This window comes from Ochotona princeps, chromosome 28, assembly GCF_030435755.1.
Source record: "Ochotona princeps isolate mOchPri1 chromosome 28, mOchPri1.hap1, whole genome shotgun sequence".
Taxonomy (NCBI): Eukaryota; Metazoa; Chordata; class Mammalia; order Lagomorpha; family Ochotonidae; genus Ochotona; species Ochotona princeps.
In genome coordinates, this window is record NC_080859.1 from 15,461,625 (window position 1) to 15,476,661 (window position 15,037).

At 42.2% G+C, this 15,037-nt stretch overlaps 1 protein-coding gene across 1 annotated transcript in view; it reads right to left on the reverse strand.

The window, feature by feature from the left end:
* Window positions 1–563: 563 nt before the first annotated feature.
* The window catches only part of LOC101536502 (uncharacterized), an 84,944-nt gene continuing 70,470 nt past the window's right edge, over window positions 564–15,037 (reverse strand). Inside the window, exons 8-12 of the mRNA XM_058656194.1 lie at window positions 9,648–9,805; window positions 8,210–8,252; window positions 6,617–6,803; window positions 2,352–2,487; window positions 564–663 (exon numbers count right to left, since the gene is read on the reverse strand). Coding sequence (XP_058512177.1) covers window positions 564–663; window positions 2,352–2,487; window positions 6,617–6,803; window positions 8,210–8,252; window positions 9,648–9,805 — 624 coding nt within the window. The remainder of the gene's footprint in view (window positions 664–2,351; window positions 2,488–6,616; window positions 6,804–8,209; window positions 8,253–9,647; window positions 9,806–15,037) is intronic.

Sequence of the window (15,037 nt, forward strand, 5' to 3'; positions counted from 1 at the left end):
ATTTTTTTCTAATTGTCACATTTTCTTTCATAATAGAAGTTCTCGGAAGCATGTGAGCCATTCATTGTGAAATGACTTAAGAAAGATGAGCTTGTTTAATTCAATCATTTATTTATTATTTCAGTTACTTTGTTTCCAGGATCTTAATTTATCTAAATATCAGCCTTCTGCAGGATGACCCAAAGGTATTCCAGGAAATCTACAGCTAGAGAGAATGGAATATGTAGCAAACAATAAAAAAAAAGGTAGAGTAAATCAGCCTTTATTGTATCTATGCCTTCAAACGATGAAGTGTAGGACACACTATACTTTGATGCTAACATGCACGGGCTGTTAGTGGAAGCAATATGGAAGATTATTGGTACTGATATAATTAGAATGCCTGAATGTCATACTAAGTATTGGTGCTTTGGTGCAAAAGCAATATTCAATTTTGTCATAAAGTGCTAATATATTGGAGGGCTATTCCTTTGAAAGGCTACATAATGATAAACATTTTGCTTCCTCCTGCAAGTTGGTGATGATTTTGTAGGTCCTTCCCGTTAAAAATCAGGAATTTTTTTTCACATTTTGGTCTCCTCCGGAGGTCGATTCATGAAGTCTTGAATAGCTTGCTGCAAAGGAAGCCATTTTTTTATAGACATTCTCAGAGCAGTAATCCAGCTATAGGAAAAATGAAAACAGGGAAAGGTTTAAATGAATCGCTGGACTCTGGGAGACATGATGTTACCAAAAATATTTTCATTTATTTTCTTGTTGTTTTTAGTTTAAAAATCATAGGATAAACCCTGCTGCTAAGATTTAGGATTAAATAAAAGTTTAGGCACTCTAAGGTGAAAATAGGCAATGATAGCAATGACGTATGTGATCAACAGAATCAGAAAAAGAGAATGGTTGCAAATGATAACTAATGGAACCAGAAGGTTTGAGACATTGTTATCAGTACTGTATGTGTCTATTTAACTTCAACGTTTAGTTCTTTAGCTGCATCCTATTTATCTACTGCCATCGGGCCAAATATTACTTGGTTAAATTCCGTTTGTAAATTTCTGAAAGGGAATAGTGGTTCGTATTGTAGCTGAGCTTTCTCTGGGGTCAGGGATTACCTTGTAGACTCAGATGGAGTTCCCGGCCCCGACTCTGACCTGGTCAAGCTCAAGTTGGGCATTTGAGGCATGAACCAATGAATGAATGACCAGTCTTTTTCTTTGTCATACTGCCTTCTTCATTTAAAAAAAGATTTTTTATTTATTTAAAAATCAAAATTACAGCTAGACGGGATTGATACATACACATACAGATCTTCCTTCTACTGGCTCATTCCCCAAATGGCCATTGCAGCCAAGGCTGGACCAAACCAAACCCAGGAGCCAAGAGCTTCACTGGACTCTCCCTTGTGATTGGCAGGAATCCAAATATTTGGGCCATCTTCTTCTGCTTTTCCCAGGCTATTAGCAGGGAGCTGGATCAGATGTGGAGCAGCTAGGACATGAAATGGCATCCATATGGGATAATGGGATTCAAGTGGTAGCTTTAACTGCCATGCCACAACACTGCCCCCCAACTCTACTTTTCAAATAAAAGCATTTTTAAGTGACTCTGATTCTTGCAATGTGCTTGGAAATTGTACCATGGCCTTAGTCTTCAACTACCATGAATTTCTTTACTAGACTCTTGCCCTCCACCCCAGTCATCTGGATAAAGGGAGGGTCTTGAAAGGCACATGGCCATGGAGTAAGGGATGGGAGATGGGAGGTGGGAGATGGGCTAGAGAAAGCAGAGGGGTGGAGAAGGATGCTTTGGGAATCAGAGCACATTTCCTCTACCTCATAGTTTTGTCTCTGCTAACATTGCTGCTCTCTCTTTTTTTCTTGAGATTAATATGAACCAAATGCCCATTTGTGCACACCCAACTACACATGGAACACACCGTGAATTAGGGAAATCCTATGTCCCCTGGTGGCTTATGAGAACATCTGTTGACCAAATTCAGGTGGACATATCCACATGAGTGATATGAAGAGAAGGGAAATAGAAAATCTTTAAGTTCTTAAGTTACAATATTTACAGATAATGTTGTCTTTAGGCTTCAAAAAAAAATCATGTTTGAGTCAGCTGTCACTACTTTAGGAAAGAGTGTGGACTATTTTTCTGCATTAAAATAAAAAAAACATGTTTCTACAAGAGTCATATAAGGATGTTTTGGAAAAAAAAAATCCTGAGACTATGAACTGGAGACTAAGAAAAGGGAAGAATTCCTGTGGAGAGTGTGAGCTGGAAAATAAGGGGAAGCGTTTGCCAAGAAAACCTCGTCACGACTGATAAGGAGAAATAAAAAGACTTTGGCTTACCGCTGGTTTTCTGTTTTACTTTCTGCACAGAAATAGAAAGTCTGGAACTCTTCAGATGGAGGTTTGAGTTCAATCACTGACTGCTTGAAGCTGAGGGTCTGTTCGCTCACCCCATATCCTTGCAGATAGAGGCCACCTGTGGAGAGTGAAAGGAAAAACAAAGTGAGACTAGAAGCACAGTCAGGAGGAATAAAGAGGAGGCTGGTGTGGTGGCACAGTGAGTTAAGCTGCTGCCTGAGATGCTGACATCCCATGCTGGAGATCCAGGTCAAGTTTTGGCTGCTCTGCTTCTGAGCCACCTTCCTGCCAAAGCACTTGAGAAGGCAGAGGAGGAGGATGGTCCAAGAAGTTGGGTCCTGGCCATTAGAGAGGTGAACCAACAAATGGATGATACCTTTCTCTCTGTGTGTCTTTTCTTCTTCCTGTCACTCTTTCAAATAAGTAAAATAAATCTTCGGGGATGATGTGGTGCAGTCAGACTGCTGCCTGCAAGGTTGGCATCCTATATGAGTGCTGGCTTTAGTCCTGGTTCTTCTGCTTCCGATCCAGTTCCCTGCTAATGTACCAGAGAAAGCAACAAATAGCTAGGCTGCTTGGGGATCTGTATGAATGGAGTTCCATGCTCCTGGATTCAGCTAAGGGAGGGACCTGGACAAAGTTATAAGCTCCTGATTTTAGTCTACCCCAGCACTGGGCCAAGTCTGGTTGCTGTGGTCATTTGGGGAATGAACCAGCAGATGGAAGAGCTTTCGCTTTCTCGCTTGCTCTTTCTCTAACTTTGCTTTTCAAATAAATTAAATCTTAAAAGGAAAGATATCTGAACAGGGATCAAGAACATCTTGTGTCACATTCACAGATGAAGAAGCTGAGACCCCCAGAGGTCATGCTTGGAGCTCACACAAAAAGATTAGTGGCAACTCTGGGACTAGAACTCAGACTTTTTGGTTTCCAGTTTTGAAACCTTATTACATGTTTAGGTACCGAGCCTGGGGTTACTGTACAAAATATTTTAGACAGAGGAACTCAAAAAGAGAAACACATTAGATCACTTCTTGATGTTGGGAAGAGTGTGTTAGGGCAAAAACAACACGAATGTGAATTAATTTCGCAATCTCCTGTCCTTTCCCCACAATCAAATAAGGGGCTGATAAGCTACCCACGAACTGAATTATGGGGTCAATGGCCAATGGCCAATGGAGATTATTGGAATGGTCCTTTCTCCATCTACTTAATATGCAGAATTTAACATAAAGTCAATTCTGGAAGACATAATTTCTAGAAGAATTAAGTGTTCATTAAGGAGTAAAATACAAGCTAGAAGGTAATGAGTGGCACAGATCGGCAGGCTCTGGAAAGGGAAGTGTTCGAACCAGGACAGTCCTGGATTACTCTATAACAGAGCTCCGAAGCATTTGAATAGGTATTTTAAGGGCAACTTGTATTGCATAATAGGTAAGTAGGGGACGTTTCAGGGAAAGGAGCTTACACAAGCAAGGATACATGATTAGAAGTGTTGAGGAGGTGGGTGTGTTCAAGGAAATAGAATGTGACATTGTTTGGGTTGAGTGCAGAGTGCTTTAACACAAGGAATGGAAAATAAAAGCTGTTCCAAAGAATACGATCCTTGAGTGTTTGAAAGGCCATCATGGAAGGTTCTAGAAAGAGGTGTGTAATGTAAGAGTTGAGTGTAAGTAAGGTTTCGTTTTGTCCACTATTGGGTGGGTCCACATTCTCTCTACATCAGTTACTCGCTAGAGAAACTTAAACCAATGATTTAACTTGCCAGAGCATCAGATTACAAATATGCATGTGGGATAATAACCTATTCAATGTGATTGTTTTAAAAGTGAAGCACAATGAGCAGGTAAACACTCACAAGGGTGAGCCTTGCAGGAACTGTACTCACTACATGATTTCTGTGTTTGTGCAAGATGGACCAAGTCCTTGAGCTCCTGTACTCATGTGGGAGGCTCAGAAGAAGCTCCTAGTATGGAAGACTTCTCTGTCTCTACCTTCCTTTCTTTCAGAAAGTTTTCCTTTCAAATAAAATAAATACCTTTTTAAAAGAAAATAGATCAAAGTTAAAAAAATGATTACTGCTCTATCTGGAGCTATTTTTAGGCCATGTTGGTCACTTGTGTGTAGCTTCATAACCAAGACCTTCTATCCAAATAGGTCCTTCTCTGACCTTTATGAATAGCAGCAGCTACCTAGTAGAAGTGTTCACTGTTGTTAAACTCTCTGGAGATTACCATGCATAGGCCCCAGGAGTTGGGAAGCACTTCTAGAATGTTTTAGAGTTTGGAGTGATCCACACATTCCATCTTTAACATTTCCTTACTATTGGTGGAAACAACCTCTTGAAAATTAATTTAACCGATTTGGTAATTAAAAGATTTCAGGGCTGGGCACTGTAGCCTAGTGGTTAAAATCCTCGCCTTGAACGGGCCAGGATCCCATGTGGACACCAGTTCTAATCCCAGCAGCCCATATCTTCCCATCCAGCTCCCTTCTTGTGGCCTGGGAAAGCAGCCGAGGACGGCCCAAAGCCTTGGGACCCTGCACCGCATGGGAGATCCAGACGAGGCTCCAGGCTCCTGGCTTCAGATCGGCACAGCTCCAGCTGTTGCGATCACGTGGGGAGTGAATTGTCAGAAGGAAGTTCTTCCTCTCTGTCTTTCCTCCTCTTGATTTTCTAATAAAACTAAAATAAATCTTAAAAAAAAAAAAGGTTCAGACTTTCGTTTTGCTATTTCACAATAAAAATCACAAAGACTTCTCTGGAGATTTCATTGTATTTTTTTTTACATTATTTTTTTATCATGGTATCAGCTGTTACAGGTAAAGATAAGGAGTTGAGAATAGGAACAGCCTGTTTTGTGAGCACTTAGGGATGCTGCCTGTTCATAGCCATATAATATTCTGGATCATGGTTGAAATGATATCATATGGAGAGTTGTTCATATTTATCTCAAATGATGACAAAGAGGTCTGGCTGGGATTCTTGCCTTGGACATCTTGTATATTTTCAAGAAGGTTGACATGGTCACCAGATGCCTCTTTCCTTTGGCATGTTCATGCTAAAAAATCGAAATTAAATCTTTGAGACTCCCGATACTATTTTTGTTCATGAATGAAAGAACACTCACATGGGAAAAAAATTCAATGACAAATATGACACCATTAATATAGTTTGTCAAAAATTTTAAGAAGGGAATGAACATTGCCTTCGAAGTGAAGTTGTCTGTGTTTCACATTGGCATTCCTGGGCTTGATACCTGTATCTGGCTCCTGATTCCAGCTTCCTGCTGATGCACACCTCTGGAGCCGTCAGCTGAGGATGCAGGCACTAGGATCCCTGCCACCTATGTGGCAGATCTTGATCATGCTCCCAGGGCCTGGCTGTGTCCTGGCTGAGAATGAAGCATCACGTAGAAGGCCTGTCTTTCTGTCCCACTGCCTTTCAAATAGTAACTTTAAAAACTTGCTAGATAGTGAAACAATCTGTCTTGCGCATATCAAGAACAATTACTATTTTTACACTATATTGTTTACTTAACCATTTGGTATAAGTAGCTGTTTCATGCTATTATATATATATATACACATATATATATATAAAATTAATAAACATGGATAGTAAATATATAGTGAAATGAATAATAAACCAATGTATTGTTAGGGACTTTTTTTTTTTTTTTACAAAGAATGCATGCAATGTAGAGCTAAATCACTTCAACAGCAGTGATCGAATTTTCAAGAAAGCTCTATGATTCCCATAATTTCCACTTATAAATGAGAAAACTAAGTTTTAGAAAGCTAAGTAATTTGACCAAGGAAAATGGACAGTTAATGTTCCTTTTGTTATGCTCTTGTTCAAAATAACCACACTCAAAGAAAGGGATGAAGTCACATTCCAAGAAAAGAATTGGCTCTGGCTCTGAATGTGATCAATGGTTAAAAGTGTGAAAGCTATCAATTTTTCCAGGCAGTAAGATTGTGTGGCTAAGGGTGCAAGTTTTGAAGTTAGCCTGGCTGTATTCAGATCTCAGCTTCATTACATACTGCATGTGATCTTGTCAAATTAGGCCAACTTGGGTCTAGTTTCCTACTTCGTAAAATGGGATTAATTAACAGTAACTCTTCTCTGAAGGTGCTAGTTTAGAAAGAATACATAACACAGGCTTGGATAAAGCTCAATAAAGTCACAATGCCATTATTGTAATTAATAAAATTAGCAGTATTGCAAGAGCTGGTATCCTTACCCAAGGCCTGGGTGGCACGGATGCTAGCATAGAGGTACAAGCAGCCGTCCTTCAGGACGCAGTAGTGCTGGACCCATGTGTCTGTGTCTCTGTCCAGCTGGTACAGAAGGCCCAAACACTCCGGATTCTTGATAGCCAGGGGCGGCAGGCTGCTATTGTGCAGTGTGACATCTTCCCAGACATGACTCTGCAGATATGGCACAAAGAAATTATGTGAGCTCTTATCCAAATGGTTCTATGGTTAAGATAATTTGAATGCTCAAACAACCAGCCCTACAACCCATATTTATCCACGTTTCAAAATAAATGTAGCTTTAATTCCATTTTCCAAGAACTTTGTGAAGCCCTCTTATATTAGGTCAAAAATGGTGATCCTGTACACGAAGGGCACCCGAGCAAGGCAAGTCTTAATGGCCTTATCTGTAAGCGTGGGGCCTGATGTGCTTGCTTTACTCATCTGGGCAGCCCTCTGCCTTGTAGGCTAGCTGGGACTAACAGCAGCCCCCCAATTCATGCTTCTGTATCTGCATCTCCTACCTGTGCAAGTTAAATGTCCCAGGCCAATTCGGGCCTTAGGTTTGCCCTGCTTAGTGATGGGGAAGGTCAGGGAAATTGAGAACCTCTAGTCTTGCAGGGTAGCCTTGCTGCACAGGCTGTTTCTGGGAACCCTGACCTGAAGCTTGGGACATTGGGCTTGATCTCTTTGTCAGAATGCCCTGCCCATTTCCTTGCTTTGTTTCATTTTTTGCTCTTCTGTGTCAACAGGGCAGTGCAAAAGACCTCAGAATGCAGAGCATGCTGTATTCTCTGCTGTGAAGTGGGAGCCTGCTGGGCGTTTGTTCACTTTTTTCTATGTTGCTGTAGATACTCTACATTAGCAGAACAGATACTGCTTAAAAATAATCGAGTCTCATTAGGATGCCGCATTGGAGAGATGGACAAATGTACTGTGCATTGTGCTCTGGATGAAATGAAATACATGTCCTGCTGTTTGTCATCAGGTGAGGCTTGTCATTATTCTGAAAGGACAGTAGGGCATGGGGCACTGCTTTCAAGCTTGAACAATCCAAATTTTCCCAAGAGCCAAAATATACATATAATAATAGAGTTCGTGCCATTTGCTTTTATGGCATTTTGTGATGAAATGAATGTATGGAAAGCAAATCTGCACCTTCATTACAAACCTTACTTACAGTATAGAAAGGTAACAACTGGGTATTTTAAGCATTGTTCCCGTCAACATTCACTAAGAGGAATGATGGAACTGAAGTGATGTGTCATATGTTGCTGCTATGAGATTAACCATTAACTTGTAGGGGAAAATCTGACTTAAAGGTTGTTGCTCCAAAGCCGGGAATCACGAGCAGGCAGGAATAGTGGGAGTGGGTGGATATATCTGTAGAACTTATAAAACTCCCCGCTCCCCAAGAAGTGCAGAACAGAAAACCCTGTTGACTCAAAATCTTTCCTCGCCACGTTTAGAACAGATTCAAGAAGTCCTGAAGTGGACTGTAGGGCAGTTTCCTTGCTCCTTGTCTCCTCTTAGAGGAAAAGTAGATTGAAAGCAGAGATGAATTGTCGAGGAAGACTGACCTGGTGGACAGGATGCGCTGCTTTGTCCATTGCATCAAGCCACCTGCAGAGCAGAAAAGAAGAGATACTATCAGCTGGAGAAGTGTCACCTGGAGGAGCTTGTTAGCCTTGAACCTGTGGCTCAGGCAGACCTGTCCTGAGTCCCAGTGTCTCATTGTTTTGAATTTATGGCTGAAGGGTGGCAAAATCTCTCCTCCACCCAGTATTTATAAAACAATTAATACTCATCCTTCTTTTTACTAGAATTGAATTAATGCCTTAATTTAATTAAGAGAGAATTCCTTCGCTCTTTGTTTTTGCTGGGATGTGGAGCTTATGGGGAGCACCAAGACTGAAAACAACCAGCACAACTGCTGTAAGAGACTTGCTACTACTAAAAGGAGATAGTGGTAACTAGGCGCCATCCTGAGACCTCTTCCCAAGTGTTTCTTGGACACGATGGCCACCTTCAGTGCCCCACTGGTGCCTCTTCTGGAATTCAGCCTTCTCTTAACTGCTTCCTTCATCCCGGAATCAGACTACTTACCCCTCCCATTTTGCCAATCTATTTTGCTGGTCTTTTAGCCGCCCAGCTTCCCACTGCACCATCTGCATGACTTCTAGGCAGAGCTGGATTTATTTCCTCTGCCCTCTGTGTTTCCTTCCTCCTTTCATTTGTCATCCAATTCCATGACATATTTTTTCATGAACAATCACCTGCTGCTCTCATCCAGAAAGCTTCTCCCTCGTCATGGCCCAAGGACTACTCTGTCTTTTCCTATCACACTTCTTAACTTCTATTTAAAATGCTTGGACTTCTTGGTTCAGAGGGCTTTTTTTTTTTTTTTTTTTTTTTTTTTACCTCTTAAGGAGGTATGCATCAACAAACACTGGCACTAATCAATGGTCTTCATTCCTTCAGGGAGAAACTGAATAGCAGTGGTGGTGGCTGAGTGGTCAGGGCTCAGAGGCTGCCCTTCTAGAATGAGCATGCCCTTCTTTCTCCAATTACGTCAGGTATTAATAAAGGGTTCCCTCATTCATGCCCCCACGAGACTACATTACTCCAATTAGCTAACTTGAATCATCTTATTGCATTCTTCTTATTTTTAACCTAAAACCAATCACCCAGTTAGCTTAAAGTACATAAATCTTGCAACCCCGTGGGATGTTGCATCTGAGCTAGGGCCATACTGAAGTTTTGTAGGAAACATTAGAAGTGAGAGCAAATGAGTTAGTGTAAGATGCTTCTGCTATTTTGGAAATTCTGCCAGAAAAAAAAACTGTAAAGAATAAGGAAGACTTTGTGTTTTCACACTTAAGGGAGGGGAGCAACTTATTGACTCATGCTATGGGTTTGTTGTTTTCTCTTTCCTTCTCTAATCCCAAGCATGTGCAAGCCTGCTGGAAGGATGCCTTCTCCACTCAGCACGTAACTGATAAAAGATTAGTGAATTACCTTTTCATTTCTTGGCTTGAAGTGGCACAGAGGCAAAAAATCCTAGTTCCAGACTGAGGTGTACAGTTGAACACAAATGGTTTTCCTAGGCTGCTGTCAACGTTGACTTCTGCACCTTCCAATTTTATTACTTCCAGAGGTGGCCATTTTCCTTCATCCTGTCATTGGTAAGGAAGATGTTCAGAGTACACACCATTAACCAAGTCGGTTGAGGAGATCATGAGAAATGAACGGACAGTTAAAGTGATTGCTTGGAATTGCTAGCTTTGGGATTCTGCATTAAAAGTAAAACTTAAAACATGTTTTTATTATGTTCTTTGTGATATATTTCATGGCAGGTTAAATTTTCCAGCTATGCTGTTTTTCTGCATCCCTTTTGAATTGGCTCAAATAACATGTGGTGCATTTATGCCAACTTGGGAAAATTATCATTAAGTATTAATGCCTATTTTTCCATCATAAATAGAAATCAAGGGCAGGCATTTGGCCAGTGGTGGAGATGTCTGCCTCTAATGTCAGAGTGCCTGGATTTGAGTATTGGTTCTATTCTTAATTCTAGCTTCCAACTAATGTGCACCCTGGGATGGAGCAGGTGTTGGCTCCAGTAAATGAATCCCTGCATGTCAGTCCAGCTCTAGCTTTTGCAAGCATTTGGAGAGTGAGCCCGTCATGGAAATTCTTCCTCTGTTTTTGTATCTCCAGTTCTCTGTCCTGTGAGCTGCTCCTTTGCAGTTTCGGGGCTGCTTTGAATAGTGGTGCTATTATCATTTGTGTACAATTATTTATGTGAATATTAGCCTTCACTTCTGTTAGATTACTAAAACTCCTGGGTTGTATGGTAGAGTGTTGATTAACTTTTACAGAAATATTTTCCATTGTGGCCGTACCTTTCCCTTTTTCCCATCAACCAAGTTGGAGTTTTCTTTATTTGGAAGACAGAATGTGTGTGTGTGTGTGTGTGTGTGTGTGTGTGTGTGTGTGTGAGAGAGAGAGAGAAAGAGAGAGACAGAGAGAGAGAGAGAGAGAGAGAGAGAGAGAGAGAGAGAGTTCTTCCACCTGCTAGGTTACCCCCAAGCAGCTACAACAGCCAGGTCTGGGCCAGGCTGAAGCTAGAAGCTTGGAACTCTAAGTCTTCCCTGTTAGTACCAGGAATCCAAGAATTTGGACTATCTTCCCCTGCCATCCCAGATCCATTAGCAGGGAGCTGGATCAGAAGTAGAGTAGCAGCCATACAGAATGCCAGTGTGGCAGGTGGTGACCTAACCCACTGCACCACAATGCTGGCACCAGGATATGAGCTTTATCCTCACCAACACTCAGTAATGGCTGGCTTCCTAACACCCATTTTTAATGAAAAAGACTTTGCATATTGACAGTAGCATCTTCTCCCAGTACCATCTGAAATGATACAAAAAAAAAAAAAAATCTGGAGAACTAGAATTAAAGTCCAGAGGCATTTTGTTGGTAAATGGCAACTGTGCTCATTTGCTTAGAGTGAGTACTTATGAGGTGTTTTTCCATGCACCCATTACACAGATGAGGTGAAACCATGTTGTCAGTCTCAGTGTCCGTACTGTGAGGTCAGATGGGGTGACCTGCATTCTCCTAGATCTTTTGCTGTAGGAGAATTCACTCACATGGCACATGAGACACAACCAAGAAGAGTTCCTGAAGGTTCTCAGCGCTCTGTCCCTTTGGTCAAACTGCAGCTATGGGAGAAGAATGCAAGACTGCTGGGTACACACAATTCAAAAACAACGTGTGTGTAACAGCCTGACTTGCCTCTTGTCATACTCCAACTTCTGACTCCTTGCCCCTGGTGATGAGCCTTCCAGGGCCCTGCGAGGAGCCGTGAGGACACTGTGGCCCCAGAACCTAGCAGCAGGTGCGGGTACACACTCAGCTGTGCTTTCTGTTTCCAGTTCTTGGTTTCAGGTGCCCTCAGCCTCTAATTTCCACTATTGCAAATACAGGAGTTAGAAAAGGTTCTCTGTATAGGCTGCTTCCTGGACCAAATCAACTGTTTGTGTCCCAGAGACAGGGCTTAGAGTCTCTTTTCTCTCTTCCTGCCAGGCCCCTGAGAGCTTTAATTCCTCCCTTAAGTAAATGTCAGTCTCTCTCTTGGCAGTGATTCTTAGTTAGTTGCTTCTATTGTTGTTGAAGTGAAATACTTAGGTTTCAACTCCTACTTATTTACTAGGCAGAGACAAGGCGGGCATCTTCAAACCACTGCCTTAACCCCTAGATGTCAGACACAGCTGGGATAGGCCAGTCTGAAAGCAGGAGGCTGGGATTTAGTCTGATCCTCCTACATGCCTGGCATGGACCTGAGTCCATGAGCTACCATTTGTTGTCTCTTAGCTTCTACATTAACAGGATGAAATCAGGGGCTATCTGGGACTTGAACCCAGACACTCCGATGTAGGATATGGGCATATTCAGTGGCGTCTTAATTGCTGTGTGAAATAATCACCTTTCAACTCCTTATTTTTTAATTAAAACCGTAATCTTTGTCTAATGGACAGCTTTGAGATATTCTATCCACACCCTGTTTCTGTGGATTTCTCCTCATTCATAGAGACTGAAATTCCAGTGGGTACTTCTCTTGGAAGCACAGAATTAGAATTCAAAAAGGGACAGCTCAGAGTCTGCTGTATTTTGATGTGGGTTCAGGTAAACTCCGGAGCTTTGAAACTGCCTCTGAGTACAAGGCTGAAGCCAGGAGGTGGAAACTCAATGTAGGTTTCCCAGGTGCGTGGCAGGGATCTGATTTCTTGAGATCACCGTGGCTGTCTTTCAGGGTGCACCTTTGCAAGCAGCTGGATTCAAATTCAAGCTGCAGTAGCTGGTGCAGACACTCGACAGGCATCTTAGTCACTTGCTCAATGCCTGCCCCTTGTCCCTTGTCAATTTTGTTTTTTTTAAAATCGGGTTTTGCAGGATTCCTGTACAGCTTTGCGCAAAGCCCCTCTACTATGGGTGCCAGAAATGAAGATTTCCTTAAGACTCTGGTTTATAGTTCCCTTTCCAAGGCACACAAAGATGTCAGCTTCATTTCTCTGTTCCTGAGTCAAATCGCAGCTCCAGCTGCTTCATGTGGGCAGGGCTGATGAAAATAGCAGGGACCCTGGAGGGATCTGCCATGGAACTGTTTAGTGATGTCCAGAAGCTGCAAACAGAAGAAAAGAATTTCTCTGTGTGATGCCATATGGCCTTGGATCACACTGCTATCATCTCTCGTGGAAATCATGTCTACAGAAATAATCCCAAAGGCTAGTCTTTTCAGAAAAGAGAGCTAGTAGTCACTAAGAATGACAAAAACTCAGAGAATCCACTTCTAAATTAAACTGTTTCTGTAAAGAGACTCACAGACAAGGACATTTCTGTCGGTTAACTTGGGCTTTCAACTAGATTGCAATTACCTCTAGATATATTTTAGGTTTTTTTTCTTTACTTTGGTTAATGTTGTGGCTGTAATGTGCTGGAAATGTTTTCTCATTGTAAGGCCTCCTTATCTAAGAAAAGGGAAAAAGGCTGGTGGGGTACTCTATCCATATGTTCCATTTTATCTTCAGGCTTCCAGCCATGAATATCCACTAACTAAGGCTAGAGAAAAAGACTTCTTTAGCCAAGAGAAAGAGCTAATTCTCAGTGGGAAAGATAAATTTAGAGGGAAAGAAAGCATGTCCTAAAGCAAAACACCACATGAAAGGATGCATGAAAGACACTTCCAGGGAACTCAGTTTCAAGCTGCAAGGCAGATGCGAAGTTGAGGAATGACTGTCCCTTAGAGCCTTATTAAGGATGCCAAGGACCCTTTATCTTTCTGTCAGTGTGCAGGCAAGCCTCCCCAATGGTGGCTGAACCAACACAGATTGATAGCAGGAGGCGATGGCCTCTGTGTGCTGGCCAATCATATCAGAAGAGCAGCTAAGCCTGCCTGGGGAAAAGGGAGTGAAGGAGATCAGTGTACATTCATGCTCATGGTAGTGACCTTAGATGTTTCTATCCTGTGAGTAAATGGAGGTCTTGACCCTCTAAGGACTGAGAGCCCCTCAGTGCACCACTCACGGTTGGTTACTTGTGCATGCAGTTATGCAACTCTGCATGTATTTGCTGATTCACATATGCCTGTTTGCACTTTTTCCCCCTCCAGGCTCAGCAAGAAAGAAAGGACAACCCACAGAGAACACAAGGTAAGGATGAGCATGCAAGTGAGTCCCTTGTTCCTGGGACTCCGTGTTCCCCATCAAAGCTTTGACATTCTCCTTTGGGCTTTTATCAAGAAATTAAAGACAATTTCCTTACCCCCAAAAGCTGAAGCAACTATTTAGTCCGAATAGAAAGACAGAAATAAGCCACTCCACCCTTTAAAATGGTTCGTCTTTTCCTCTGGTTTTATAAGCATGCCTGACTACGGCTGTGACATCAGCAGAGGTGATAGGTTGCAAACTCAGAATTTTGAGCTTTTTGTTTTTTTCCCATTTGCCTGGAGTGAGGAAGCATTTTTTTTCCTTGAGGTGTGATAAATACATGCTGGCTGTATCAAATCTTTTCTTGTCAGGAGGGAAACGCTGGGCTCCAGGAAACCCTGGCACTTCTTGTGGCTGAAGGAGTTCCGGCACAGCAGACGAACACCTGTTACACTGAGACCAGGCACCAGGCTCCCTGATTGAAGGGCAGCCAAGGGAAGCAACGTCATGGAAGCTGAGTCTGAACTGGAGGGGCTGCACAGACTTGGAGACTTTTTACCGTAATTACATGGCTCATTTGTCATAATTTTTATTGGGTCTTAAACTTCTCTTTGGAATGCAACAATTACCACTCAGTGCTCTAATCACAGCAGAAATATCATACAATAATGAAACTGAATGACTTATGAGCTTGTTTAATGTTAAAAAGTGGGGCAGCGTTTGGTCTACTTGCTAAGATGCTGGACAGGATGCTTGTGTCCTCTATCTGTCTCCTGAATCCAGCTTCCTACTAGTGCAGACCCTGGAAAGCCGCAGTGATGACTGAAGGAATTGGGCTCCTGTACCCTCTAGGGAGACTCACCCCGACTTGCCACCTCCCCGTTTCAGCTTGGCTCTGACTCTGGCTGTTGCAGGCATTTGGGTTGTGAGCCAGAGGGTGGGAACTCTTTCTTAATTTCTCTTTCTCCCTCTCTCTTTGCTTCCAAATAGAAGAATAAAAGAATAAAAACAAGGCAACAAAATCTGCTAGTCTAACCGAGAAATGAAGACATTGTGAATCTTAAGCTCTTTGATTGAACCACTTGCTTGAACTCAATGTACAGTAACCCACATTTATGACCTGCAATGGAATCCTGCCATGCATGGTGGCAATCCCTGCTATATGCTGTGCATTCTTGCCACACGGACCATAGTTAA